General features: G+C 35.8%; 2 protein-coding genes and 1 pseudogene across 18 annotated transcripts; 2 read left to right on the top strand and 1 right to left on the bottom strand.

The window, feature by feature from the left end:
- Positions 1-71: 71 nt before the first annotated feature.
- Positions 72-7,807, bottom strand: LOC7491468 (pentatricopeptide repeat-containing protein At4g20090). 17 transcript variants are annotated; one of them, XM_052445297.1, is made up of 5 exons: positions 5,665-7,807; positions 5,306-5,469; positions 2,099-3,823; positions 1,857-1,895; positions 72-1,763 (listed from the first exon to the last, which is right to left on the bottom strand). In XM_052445297.1, the coding sequence occupies exon 1, from the start codon at positions 7,685-7,687 to the stop codon at positions 5,675-5,677; it is 2,013 nt and encodes a 670-aa protein (XP_052301257.1). In that variant the 5' UTR covers positions 7,688-7,807; the 3' UTR covers positions 72-1,763; positions 1,857-1,895; positions 2,099-3,823; positions 5,306-5,469; positions 5,665-5,674. The 17 variants fall into 17 exon arrangements, with proteins under 17 accessions (XP_052301257.1, XP_024444268.2, XP_052301251.1 ...); XM_024588500.2 differs by having other exon boundaries at positions 72-3,490; positions 3,567-3,608; positions 3,694-3,823; XM_052445291.1 differs by having other exon boundaries at positions 1,857-3,823.
- LOC18094480 (cationic amino acid transporter 5-like) lies at positions 215-1,931 on the top strand (annotated as a pseudogene).
- Positions 7,808-11,585: 3,778 nt separating the features above from the next.
- Positions 11,586-14,595, top strand: LOC7477787 (pentatricopeptide repeat-containing protein At3g57430, chloroplastic). The gene has a single exon (XM_002299351.4). It carries the CDS (start codon positions 11,723-11,725, stop codon positions 14,405-14,407), a length of 2,685 nt encoding a protein of 894 aa, XP_002299387.4. The 5' UTR covers positions 11,586-11,722; the 3' UTR covers positions 14,408-14,595.

The raw sequence follows: 14,595 nt of genomic DNA, 5'->3' as shown, positions 1-14,595 counted from the left end.
GTCAAAGAAAAACATAAGTTTTAGATAGAAGAAAGTGTTTTCTGGTCTAAAAGATTGGAAAACACTTTGCATGAAAAATCAAAAAACTACTTCATTATTCTTATATATATATATTAAGAAAACTACTTTACAAGATAACAGTCTCCATAAAAGCTTAACTTTATCATCTGCGGTTTACTCCACTAAGTGCCGCAGGACACACGAGAATATAGTTATGGGTTCCATGGGAGAAATTGGTGGTGAGACTCAACATAAAAGTTATTGGACATTTAGCAAACAAGACTTCTTCCCAGAAGAGTCCTTCCAAAGCTGGGGCAACTACCATTCAGCATTGTCACAGACATGTTTCCAGTTCAAGGAAAATCTCATCAGCTGTTCAGATGATGCCAATGAAATTGCGGAGCTTCAGAAACAGAGTGAGACTGAGATGAAACGCTGCCTCACTTGGTGGGACCTTAACTGGTTTGGATTTGGTTGTCATTGGAGCTGGTATTTTTTGTGCTCACCGGACAAGAGGCCTGCATACATGCTCGAGCTGCCATTGTCTTGTCCTATTTTGCTTCTGAAGTCTCAGCAATGCTCTCTGTATTCTGTTACACAGAATTTGCAGTTGAAATCACAGTCGCAGGTGGTTCATTTGGTTACTTGAGAATTGAATTAGGAGACTCTGTGGCTTTCATAACTGCAGGGAACATATTGCTTGAAAGCATCCTGGGCAGTGCAGCAGTTGCCAGGGCATGGACTTCTTACTTCACAAGTCTTCTGGACAGTCCTTCCAACTCTTTACGCATCCATTCAAATCTAGCTGAAGGTTTCAATCTCCTGGATCCAATTTCAGTTCGAGTTTTGGTGATTGCTGCAACAATTGCAATGACCAGCACCAGGGAAACTTCAGTGTTCAATTGGATAGCAACGGCACTCAATACTGCTGTAATTTTATTTGTCAAGATTGCAGGTTTGCTCATGCCAATACATCCAATCTGAAACCATTTTTGCCTTTTGGGGTGAAAGGGATATTCCAAGCAGCTGCAATTGTTTACTTTGCTTATGGAGGCTTTGACAATATAGCCACCATGGCAGAAGAAACAAGGAACCCATCAAGACACATACTGTTAGGAGTACTTGGATCCATGTCAATCATTACCGTTATATACTGCTTAATGGCACTTTCACCAAGTATGATACAAAAATAGAAAGAGATGACCCGGACGTGCCTTACTCTGTTGCATTTCAGAGTGTAGGAATGAACTGGGCTAAGTACCTGGTAGCACTTGGAGCCCTCAAGGGGATGACCAGGCGCCTGGACAAGCAGTGTACTACTCATATTGCACGAGCCCACATGATCCCTCCATGGTTTGCTCTTGTCCAACCAAAGACAAGAACACCAATAAATGCAACACTTCTTATCACCATTTCAAGTGCTCTCATTGCTTTTTTCTCAAGCCTGGATGTCTTGGTAATTTTTTTGTCAGTAAGCACCCTATTTATCTTCATGATGATGGCTGCTGCATTACTTGTGAGGAGATACTATGTCAGAGAAATCACACCACAAATAAACCTCTTGAAGTTGGTCTTCTTCCTGCTAATCATTATTGCTTCGTCCATGGGAATTTCTGCTTACAGGGGATTGAATCCCAATGGTTAGGTTGGATATGCTGTAATCGTTCCTTTTTGGTTCTTGAGGACTATTGGATTATCCATGATGTTACATCAACAGAGAAAGTCAAAGGTTTGGGGTTCCACTTGTTCCATGGCTTCCATCCCTGTCAAATGCAATAAACATCTTTCTAATGGGATCTTTGGGTGCGAAGGCTTTTGAAAGATTTGGTATTTGTACAGTGGTAATGCTAATTTACCATGTCTTCTTTGGTCTCCATACTAATAATATGGCTCATCTGCATCACAAGGCAGAATCAACAGAAGAAATATGAAGATAAGATTGCAAGAGAAGGAGCTTAAAATCATCTTCTTCATCCTTAAGTTACCAAAGCAAATATTATGCGTCCTGATATTAGTATATAAACGATCATGTTTATTTTGAATAAGATAAGAATAACAGAGCAGAGCAACATCTATGCAGAATTATTTCAGACCTAACCTGTAAAATAACTGGCATCGTTGCCCCATCTTGCATAAATTTAACAGCCATACGGAAACAGAGAGCCCCATTACCATCACTCGATGTCATAGAGCTGTTAATGGCAATTCACAAGAAAAAAGGCCATAATGTTCTCATGTAATGTCCGGTAACGGCTATTATAGGCTATTATTGTCAAAATAATGGGTCGATAACAGTCTACTTGCTAAATACTAATATGATTTTTTGCATTTCAAGTTCATGGTTTCACACTTTTTCACTCTTTTGATAGTTGTAATGTATTGCTTATATGATATTTAGCTACTAGAAGTGTTATTATTGTACATATATTGTGAAACTATTAAAGAAGCATGCACGCTAAAATTTATTAAGAATTACAAATGATTCATGACAACCATAGCCGCAATCATTATGTAACACCTGCAAAGTCTCAGTCCTGCAACTACAATTTAAAATTATGACATCTTGAGCTCATCAAAGATAACTGACAACATTTTAATGTATCAACTTTCAGATAAAAAGCAGCAATGTGGCTTGCAAATCACATATCCTCCAAAATATTTCCCTGTGCCTTGTCTTGTAATGCCCTAGATTTCATATTTCTATCCACTTACAAGAGATTGGAAATCTTCAATTTCAGGCTTTTCTATTCAGTATTCTAAGTGACCAAACTGAACACAAGAAAGCAAACAGAAAGCACAAATTTCTCACTAAAAGCATATTCTGTATGCAACTATTAAAAGGGCACTAGGGTAAAAACTATCCTTGGAGAAGTCTTATTTTGTTTGATGATGGGTATGAAATAAATAAAAGCAAGAGAAAACTAACCAGCTTAAGGGCATTACATAAGAGAGAGCAGGTAACCATGAGAGGATAAAAAGAAGACAAGGAAGACAAAACACTCTTGAACATTTCCACAAACAGTGATTAAAAGGCACACTAGCATACAAAAATAAAATTGGAAAACCCATATTTCTAACGATGAGCATTAAAAAAATAATCAGAAGTGAGAGTAAATAGCCAGCATCTGTAAGTATAGACAAAAGAGCCAAAGAAAGTACGTTAACCACAAAATGATGAGAGCGAAAAAAGGACAAGAAATAAAAATAGCTTCTGACAGCTCCAAAACTTCAGGAAAATCGATATTCAGGGAAAAGCCTCCAATGCTGGAGAAAAAGATCCCAAGATTGGAGGTTCAATCCTATGAAAAGGAAGCTCCAGGCCCTCAGAAAAGCCATACTTCCATTCAACCACCTCAAGATTTCCCAAATCTTATGACTAATTTGTCTCCCCAAATCTTCTATTCCAGCTATTTATCAGCAGCACAAGCACCATCCTAAGCATCATCAAAACAGTTCCAAAAGTTCAAGAACACAAAAGACTGCACCTCCTCTGGAACAAAGCCAAACAGTAAAGGTTGGTTAAACATTATCTTCATTGCACTTGCATAAAGCACCCAACAACCCACCATGAAATATGATCTCCTGATGCTGGAGAAGGGTCTCCCTAACTTCAATATCAAAATCCATAAAATTTAGATACATATTAGCAACTATGAAAGTCTTTCTAGATGTTTACGGGAGAAACCATAATACCTGCCACTTTAAACATTCATCCAGTTCTCTCAGTGCTCAAACCAACAACCTGTCTCCGGTGATTATCTATCTCCAAAATTAAAATATTCGCATACGCTTCCAAAGAGCTTTTGATTTAAAACCAAGCTTCCTGGGCCAAATGTCACTCATCAGGAGACCAAATGATATTCAAATCTATGGTGGCTTTTAAACTAAGCACAAAACCTTTGCAAAGAATATCTATGTCATATTAATTTTCTATTAGCTGCAGAAACAATTGGAAGAAAAGTGCATTTTTCTCTTTTGGGGTGGCCTACCCTCATTTGTCATTATTATATGCCTTTGTTCAAGATTCTTGTAATAGTAGCTAGACGGTTAGATTATGCCAAACATTTAATGTTTCGGAGAACTGAAAATTATAGGATCCTTTTGGTCAGTTAGAAGGTTTACTGTGGCTCTTAATCGGGAAAAAAGGAGATTTTTTGCAGCTAAGCGGGAGTGGTAATTAATTGTAAGTCTGGTCTTCAATCAAGTGGCTCAAATGCCAAACTGGAGTCCTTTAAGTTCTTTCACAGGTATCCTCAGCAATTTCCTCTAATGAAATTTTAATTAGCTACCGGTTTAGATATTATCTAATAGAATGAACAGTGGATACAGGTGTATTCTTTCTCCGTTGTATTTCCCCATATTTATGGCCACCCTAGTTTGGTTGTTGCCACCTTTTCTCTTCAACATGGCAGGGGTAATATGGTGGCTGCCATGTTTCTGAAAACCCAAATGGGAGGATTTAATTTGTTGGCTTCTACTCCTCAACTCATGTTATAGGATTTCATTTTGTTGCTTCCACTCCCCAATTTTTATTTTTTTTCAAGACCTCATAACAGAGTTTTGGTAATATTCCGGTAATTTTTTTTTTGTTTTTTCATCACTTAGGCTCGGCTTGCCTTTGTTTCCCTCTGGGCACTTGTATATGGAAAACCAAACTTTTATATGAAGTCAAGGCCTTCACTTGGATGATGCAGACCATAGAACTAATAGCAATGATATCTGCTTGAAACAGGCCATATAATGTAATTTTCTACTAATATGTGTGTTATACAAAAATAATAATGTGACAGACACAGAGCAATTCTTTTTGCACTGTCCAAGCGCTAGGGATATGTAGCACATCTTTCCTCAGTTTGTCAGGGATGTTGGTGATCTCTGATCAAGTATAGGACCTTTCACTAATGTCTTTTCCAGGTTTTGGGACAAAGAACAATCATAAGCCCCTGTAGAGATACACTGTATTTGAAGTTCTTTGGCGGATGTGGTTGGAGCAGAACTCTGAATTTTTCATGGATTTTTTCGCTTTCAAGGGAAACAACAATGAGATAAGGTGTTTTGGCCTATACTCAGGGTACTGCATTCAGGGACTTCCAGTGGTGTTTCCTAGCTGAAATTCAAAGGGATTGGCAAACTCTATTATCTTAATTTTTCTTTCCTTTTCTTTGAAGGATGCATTCCCCAACCCCTCCCTCCCCAGTAGACCAACTTGTACATTATGAATATTGACAAGAACCAAAAGCACTTACTAGAAGAAGAAAAAACTAAATAAATAAAAACATATTTGAAGAAACATATAGTTACGTACCTCAAACACAATGTACTCAACTTCTCCAACAGTTCGTTTCAAATTCGTATTAACCAACACCTGCCCTGGTCACACACTCCATATAATTGTGACAGAAGTCTATGCTCTATAAGCTAGAGGTTCATTATGATCATATGAGCTTCACAACAACGTCACAGAGAACCCTGTTAGCAAGAAAATAGGTTAGTATTAAATGCTCATGAATGTTCATGCATTCAACACGCTCACACACATGCATGCAGAAGCATATATTGTAAAACTACAATCAGAATTAGAATACCTAAGGTTTGATAGCCAAATTAAAAAAAAATATATCATATTCAATTCAGGTTGAAGTAAGATAGCAGTAATAAGCATACCAATGAATCATTAATACAGGATGCTCCAACACTTCTGAATGACCGCTTGAACCTTCTTAGGTTTACAAAGATTTTCGACAACTCGTGCCCAAGTAGAGTGTTTTGGTGGCAAAAGCTTTTGCAGCATCACTTCTACAATTTTAGATGCACCTAAAACTCTCTGTCGCTTTAAAAGACGAACCACAAGCTCATCTAGAAACTCCCTCCCATCCTGAGGTGGGTCCAGCTTCTCTCTCAACATTCTCAAGAATATGGTGCATGTAACCAAGTCGGGATCACATCCCCGATCCAGCATGCTATTTAAAAGATCAATGGCACGAGAGATGCTACTCTGCTTGCACAATGTATTCAATAGTATGTTATATGTGACCACATCTGGTTGAGAATCAGGTCCCTGACAAAGCATCTCATTATAAAGTTGCATAGCATCTTCTACTAAGCCAGCAATGGAAAGGCCATTAATCATTGAACTGTAAGCCACAACATCAGGCTTACATCCTTTGCCCAACATCTGTGTCCACACCATCATAGCCTCCTTGACTTTCCCATCCTTGCATAACCCATGAATGAGTACACTGTAACAAACCTCATTCTGAGTAAAATTATGCTTTGCCATGTCTTTCCACACTTCAACAGCTCTATGGCTATTACCCGCCTCAAAGAATCCCTTCATCAGCGAGCTACAGGTGTATGCATTAGGTGTGCAGCCCTTATTAGTCATCTCAGAAAGAACTTCCACCGCATCATCTGGCTTTCCATCCCGGCATAAACCATCAATAACAGCACTATATACAATGGTGTTGAGCTCATATCCTTTTACTGTCATCTCCTTGAACAAATGCATTGCCTCTTGAGATTTCCCCTCTTTAAACAACCCACTAATTAGTGTTGAGTAAACATACTCATTAACACAATACCCCCTTTCCTCCATCAAAGCTAATACACAAGCCCCATCAAGAGCTCTTCCTTGCTTAACAAGTCCATTAATGATTGTCCCATATGTGACCACATTAGGCACACATTTACTCGATACCATCCGATCCAAAAGACTAATTGCCTTTTCCAGCTTCCCTTTCAGACACAAACCATGAATAAGTGTGTTATAAGTTACTTCATTAGGAATACATCCTTTAAGAAACATGTTGTCTACAAGCTTCGCGGCCCGTGATAAATCACCCTTCTTACACAAACCGTTGATTAACACATTGAACGTAACAGGACTAGGAAAACAACCATCAATTTGCATCTCATCCAACAGCGAAACTGCCTCATCAATCCTATCCGCCTTGCACAGTCCATCCATCAATGTACAATAAGTGTACACATCAGGCTCACATTTCCTAATCGTCATGTCTCTAAACACCTGGATCGCATCATCAACTAATCCCACCTTACACATTGCCTTAATAACCAAATTAAAAGTAAGTACATTAGGGGATATACTGACACCTTTGGCACCGATAACATGATTATAAAACTCTAAAGCACGATGAAACAAACCCTCTTGTATAATCACATTAAGAACCGAATTAAACGACTTTCCAGTTCTTTTACACTCAAATTCACAAGCCATTCTATCAAACAAGTCAACAGCTTTTTCAGGTAAATGAGCTTTCCCATAAGCCTTAAAGATAACAATGAAACATTTCTCAAAAATCACTCTCTTTTCGCACTTCATTCGATCCAAAACCTTCTCCAAAGACTTAAAATCGCCCAGATTTGCATAGTTATTAATGAGGGAATAAAAGGTTGAATCACCCAACCTGTAAGAACCCATTTTGGGGCCCGACTTGAATATCTTATCAGATATTGGGGGGTCAGGTTCAATGCCATTTTCTTGGTCAGTGGTGTTACAGTGTTGAGTGTGGTTTAGGGGTTCAGTTTCAATAGTTTTGGTGGATGGAATGGCATGAGCTGAAAAGTTAGAGTGCATAGAAAGAGAAAGGAACTTACTTGGGAACGAAAACAAGTTGTTGAGAGCCTTGAGGATGGAGTTGGTGTTGAATGGTTGGCATTTGGGCATGGAGTTGAAAGGGAGGTATTTTGGTTTTGAGGTTTGTGAAACGTCTCTTGTGTCTTGTTACAGAGAGTTTCGAGGGTTTTCTCGGTCATTCATGCTAGGGTTGTAAACAGCACGTTCATTGTAGCATTCACGAACAAAAAATCAAAAAAAAATCGTATCCTCTAATATTTAAATTGTGTTAAATGTGTGGATTCAAGACTATTATATAAGAAACATTAAAACTATATATATATTTCCCAAGGTTTGGAAAATACTAGTTACATGACCCGCGCGATGCCGCGGGTCAATTTTTTTGCATAAAAATATTAAAAAAAGCTAAGATCTAAAAATGTTAGGTTTTTTTACAAAGCTATATTCAAGAGTCTTGAGTTTGACTGCAACGCCTGACCCAAGAGTAATATTTATAATATTAATAATAACATTAAACTTGAATTACCCAAGTTTAAGTGGGTCTGACTGCAATACCAAACTTAATAGTCTTGGATGTGAGTCTGGCTGCAAGGTCGTGTCATAAAAGTGTGATAATTAAATAGATTAATTAAAAAAAAAACAAAGAAAAAAAACTAACATGAAGAAAAAAACTAATGAAGAAAAAGAAAAAAAATCTGAATCAACTGGGTTAACCCGTCAAATCTGAGATCCGTGTCATGAAAGTCTAATAACTAAATAAATAAAAATATAATATCAACAAACTAAATAAAAAAAAGCTAATTAAAAAGAAAAAAAAAAGGCATCAACCTTTTCACCGTGAATTGCACTGTGCAGTCCACAGTGAAAGGCATAAAAAGAAAAAAAAAGAAAAAAAAGAAAAAAAACTAAAGGCATCAGCTTTTTTTCCACCGTGGACTGCATACAATATTAAAAGATGAAATTGGAAGAACAAAACTAATGAGGAAAAAGAAAAACAATCTGAATCAATTGGGTTAACCCACCAAATCAGGTTAACCCGTCAAACCTCAGATTCGTGTCATGAAAATGTGATAACTAAATAGAAAAAAAGATTTAATATTAATGAACTAAATTAAAAAAAAAAAGATTAATTAAAAAGGAAAAGGCAAAGAGAAAAAAAAACATACAGGAAGAAAAAAAAATTAATGAAGAAAAAGAAAAAAAATATGAATCAACCGGGTTAACCCGTCAAACCAGGTTAACCCATGTCATGAAAGTCTGATAATTAAACAGAAAAAATTTAATATTAAGAAACTAAATTAAAAAAATAATTAAAAAAGAAAAAAAGACAAAAAAAAAACTAAAGGCATCAGCTTTTTCACTGTGGACTGCACTGTGCAGTCCACGGTAAAAGGCTTAGAAAGGAAAAGGAAAAAAAAAAAACAAAGGCATACGCCACAAGTTATTTTTTTTTCTTGCATAAAAAATATCAAAAAAGGCTAAGATCTAAGAGTGTTATATCTTTATGTAAAGATATACCCAAGAGCATTTGGTCTAGCTGCAACGCTTGACCCAAGAGTAATATTTATAATATTAATAATAATATTAAACTTACATGACTCAAGTTTAATTGAATCTGGTTGCAACACCGAACCCAAGAGCCTTGGATGTGGGTCTGGCTGCAAGGTCGTGTCATAAAAGTATGATAATTAAATAGACTAATTAAAAAGAAAAAACAATGAAAAAAACCAACAGGAAGCAAAAAAACTAATGAAAAAAAAGAAAAAAAATCTGAATCAACTGGGTTAACCCGTCAAACCTTAGATTTGCGTCATGAAAGTTTGATAACTAAATAGAAAAAAAAAATTGACGGGTTAACCCATAATTAACTGGGTTAACATGTCAAGCTCGGGTGTCATGAAAGTTTGATAATTAAATAGAAAGAAATTTAACATTAACAAACTAAACTAAACGAAAAAAAATTAATTAAAAAGAAAAAAAGCAAAAAAAATAAAATTTCGAGTTGACTCATCAAACCAGGTTAACCAATCAACTCGGAATCCGTGTCATGAAAGTCTGATAACTAAATAAAAACAAATTTAACATTAACAAACTAAATTAAACAAAAAAAATTCATTAAAAGAAAAAAACACAAAGAAAAAAGCAAAAAAAAAAAAAACCCCATAAAGGCATAAAAAACAAAATAAATAAATAAATAAAAACAAATAAAAACAATTTTTTTTTAAATATATGTTATAATAATAATAATAATAATAATATATAAGTACAATTAAAAGGCGTGGGGAAAGCTATAGTATTTTCCCCACGCCTTCAGGTCAACCGTCAAACTCGGGATCCGTGTTATGAAAGTTTGATAACTAAATAAAAACAAATTTAAAATTAACAAACTAAATTAAAGAAAAAAAAATTCATTAAAAGAAAAAAAACATAAAGAAAAAAGAAAAAAAAAACCTATAAAGGCATAAAAAAAAACAAAAAAAAATTAAAAACAAAAAAAAAGTTATAATAATAATATAACAATAATTATTATTATTATTATATTATTATTATTATTATTATTATTATTATTATTATAATATATAAGTGCAATTAAAAGGCGTGGGGAAAACTACAGTGCTTTCCCCACGCGTTTTAGAGTATTCTTTAATAATGGATTCACACAACTTTTTTTTTTATTAATCTCGATTTCTTTTTTGATTGCATTTTTTTTTATCAATTTAGTAATTGGTTTCTTATGATCTATCATAGAAAAACACAATTAAGATATATAGAACCAAAGTGTAAAGCATGGCAAATTGACATGGTTAGTCTAAAATTAATGCTACAAAGTTCCTTTTGATCCTCCTATTTTCATTTTTCTTCTATTACAGTCCTTACTCTTGGAAAGTTTTATTTTGATTCAAAGCTTTATTTTTCTTATTTTTATGTTTCTAATTGTAGAGAGAAAAGAAAAAGTTGTTGAAAAATAATGAAGGAAAAAGTGTTGTCAGTTGGCTGAGATTCTAGCCAAAAAGATTTTTGTTCTTAATGTTAATGAGTTCCTTTAGACTAATTGATTTTCTTTTATGTATTCTTTGGCCTTCATCCTGCCTAAAAAAATAAATTGGAGTTTCAGAAGTTTTTATGGAATAAAGTTGATTTTGCATTTGGAACCCGATTTTTCTAGTTTAAGACTACATATGAGGTTTTTAAGGTTTTTAGAGTGATTTTTAAATGAAAATTTGGTTGAAAATAAGTTTTTGAAGTTCAAGAAGTTGGACATGATTTTCCAGCCACCGTGGTCGGCATCTGGGTTTATATACGATAGACATTTGTTGTAACATATCATTTGTTTTTTTTATAAAAAAAAAAAGTTTTATGGAACAAAGTTGATTTTGTATTTTCAAACTGATTTTTTTCAAGTTTAAAACTATAAATAGGTTTTTTAAGGTTCTTAGAGTGTTTTTTTAATGAAAAATTAGTTGAAAATAAATTTTTGAAGTTCAAATTTTTTTAGTATTTTGATATTATAGTTGGACCACTAAATTGACCAGAATATATTAGTTAAACTCTTGTCAAATTTAAGTGGTTTAAAAATAACATTATAATAATATAACATTTATTGATGCCTTAGTTAATTTTGTTAAACATTCGTTTCAAATTTTGAATTTACAATCATAACTTTCCTTGCTATTGAAAACATGCACATTTTTTTTTTGCTGTCAATTTTTTTTTATGTAACCCATGGCAAAAGAAGGGTAGGTAACTAATTACATCTATTTTATTTTGTTTGTAGAGAGGTATTTGAAAATATAGTAATAATTATTTTTTAAAGTATTTTTTATTTGAAAATATATTAAGGTAATTTTTTTTTTTAAGTTATTTTTTATATTAATATATTAAATCGATTTAAAAATATAATTTTTTTTTAAAAAAATACTTAAAAACAGGTTATAAGTAAATAAACAGAAACATCTCCTACCCAGGCTGTCACGTGTCGCAATCGAAACCATAGGATTGGTTTATGGACGGACAGCTTCCTCAATCCTCAGCAGTTCGGATTAGCATACGAATGCCTCGGAGTCATGTAAGAGAAAATCTTGAAAAACCTCCAAACTCTTCTTCCTTAACTGAAATAACTACCAAATGTCCACCTACACTCAGCACCCTCTTTCCCCAATCTCTCTTCCTTTCAGTCCGTCAACCTCTCTTCCTTCCCACCAGCAGCCTACAAAGCCTCCCATTTCCTCTTCTTCTCCAAAACCCATTTCCTCTTCTTCTCCAAAACCCATTTCCATATCACACTCTCAAGCCTCATGGATTGAATCCCTTCGCTCCAGATCCCGCTCTAATCTATTCCGTGAAGCCATTTCTACGTACATTGAAATGATTGGTTCGGGTGTTTCGCCTGATAACTTTGCCTTCCCGGCAGTCTTGAAGGCCGTGGCAGGGATTCAGGAATTGTATTTAGGGAAACAGATTCATGCCCATGTTTTCAAATTCGGGTACGGGTCGTTCTCGTCTGTGACTATAGATAATACCCTTGTGAATATGTATGGTAAGTGCGGAGGTTTAGGTGATGCCTATAAAGTGTTTGACAGAATTACTGAGAGAGACCAGGTTTCTTGGAATTCAATTATTTCTGCGTTGTGTCGGTTTGAAGAATGGGAGGTTGCAATAAAGGCGTTCAGATTGATGTTGATGGAGGGATTCGAGCCTAGTTCGTTTACTTTGGTGAGTATGGCGCTTGCTTGTTCTAATTTGCGCAAACGCGATGGCTTGTGGCTTGGCAAGCAAATTCATGGGTGTTGTTTTAGAAAGGGTCATTGGAGAACATTTTCAAACAATGCTTTGATGGCTATGTATGCTAAACTAGGAAGACTTGATGATGCAAAAAGTTTACTAGTATTGTTTGAGGACCGTGATTTGGTTACTTGGAACAGCATGATAAGTTCATTTTCGCAAAATGAGCGGTTTATGGAAGCGTTAATGTTCTTGCGGCTTATGGTTCTTGAGGGAGTTAAACCAGATGGGGTCACTTTTGCGAGTGTTCTTCCTGCTTGCTCCCACTTGGACCTGTTAAGAACTGGGAAAGAAATTCATGCTTATGCATTGAGAACTGATGACGTGATCGAGAATTCTTTCGTGGGTAGTGCATTAGTTGACATGTATTGCAATTGTGGACAGGTTGAAAGTGGACGTCTAGTTTTCGATAGTGTCTTGGACAGGAAAATTGGTCTTTGGAATGCTATGATTGCTGGTTATGCACAAAGTGAGCACGATGAGAAAGCATTGATGCTCTTCATTGAAATGGAAGCTGCTGCTGGACTTTATTCAAATGCAACCACAATGTCAAGTATCGTGCCTGCTTATGTGCGCTGTGAAGGAATTTCAAGAAAAGAAGGTATACATGGATATGTAATAAAGAGGGGTTTGGAGACAAATAGATATGTGCAAAATGCTCTAATAGATATGTACTCTAGGATGGGGGACATAAAAACTTCAAAAAGAATATTTGATAGCATGGAGGATAGAGATATAGTTTCTTGGAATACAATTATCACTAGTTATGTGATTTGTGGACGCTCTAGTGATGCACTTCTTCTGCTTCATGAAATGCAAAGAATAGAAGAAAAGTCCACGTATGATGGTGATTACAATGACGAAAAACAAGTTCCTTTCAAACCTAACTCAATAACTCTGATGACAGTCCTTCCTGGTTGTGCTTCCCTATCAGCTTTAGCAAAGGGGAAAGAAATCCATGCTTATGCCATTAGAAATTTGTTAGCATCACAAGTCACTGTTGGAAGTGCATTAGTTGACATGTATGCAAAATGTGGCTGCTTAAATTTAGCTAGAAGAGTATTTGATCAAATGCCTATTAGAAATGTCATAACCTGGAATGTAATTATCATGGCTTATGGGATGCATGGGAAAGGAAAGGAATCATTGGAGCTATTTGAAGATATGGTGGCGGAAGGAGCCAAAGGTGGGGAAGTAAAGCCTACTGAAGTTACTTTCATAGCATTGTTTGCCTCATGTAGTCACTCAGGGATGGTGGATGAGGGCCTGAGCTTGTTCCATAAAATGAAAAACGAACATGGGATTGAACCTGCACCTGATCACTATGCTTGTATTGTGGACTTGGTTGGTCGAGCAGGTAAAGTGGAGGAAGCATATGGACTTGTCAATACCATGCCTTCTGGATTTGACAAAGTTGGAGCATGGAGTAGCTTGCTCGGAGCATGTAGGATCTACCATAACATTGAAATTGGGGAAATTGCAGCTGAAAATCTCCTTCAGTTGCAACCTGATGTGGCTAGCCACTACGTTCTACTCTCTAATATATATTCATCTGCTGGACTTTGGGATAAAGCAATGAATCTTAGGAGGAGGATGAAGGCAATGGGTGTGAAGAAAGAACCTGGTTGCAGTTGGATTGAGTATGGTGATGAGGTGCATAAGTTTTTGGCTGGGGATTTGTCACACCCACAAAGTGAGAAGCTCCACGATTTTCTGGAGACCTTGTCAGAAAGGTTGAAAAAGGAGGGTTATGTGCCTGATACTGCTTGTGTACTCCACGATATTGACGAGGAGGAGAAAGAAACTATACTTTGTGGGCACAGTGAGAAACTGGCAATAGCTTTTGGCATACTCAACACTCCTCCTGGAACTACTATTAGAGTTGCCAAGAACCTTAGAGTTTGCAATGACTGCCATACTGCTTCTAAGTTTATCTCAAAGATAGAAGACAGAGAAATCATCCTAAGAGATGCGAGGCGGTTCCATCATTTCAAGGATGGAACTTGTTCTTGTGGCGATTATTGGTGAAAAAACGACTTGAAACAGCTTTATAGGAGCCAAAATATCCCGACAATCCTGTACCTGTACAACGAGATATTCTCATTGGTTTCCCCACTCTGATATTGATATTTTAACTAAAATTTATTGTATCCTCAACAATATTGAAAAATTGTGAAATAGAGAAGAAAAATCAAACACAAAATCCGTAGTTTTAA

The sequence above is a fragment of the Populus trichocarpa genome, chromosome 1 (genome assembly GCF_000002775.5).
Source record: "Populus trichocarpa isolate Nisqually-1 chromosome 1, P.trichocarpa_v4.1, whole genome shotgun sequence".
NCBI lineage: Eukaryota > Viridiplantae > Streptophyta > Magnoliopsida > Malpighiales > Salicaceae > Populus > Populus trichocarpa.
The sequence above is the reverse complement of the archived record's forward strand: the minus strand, read 5'-3'. Positions and strand labels throughout refer to the sequence as shown.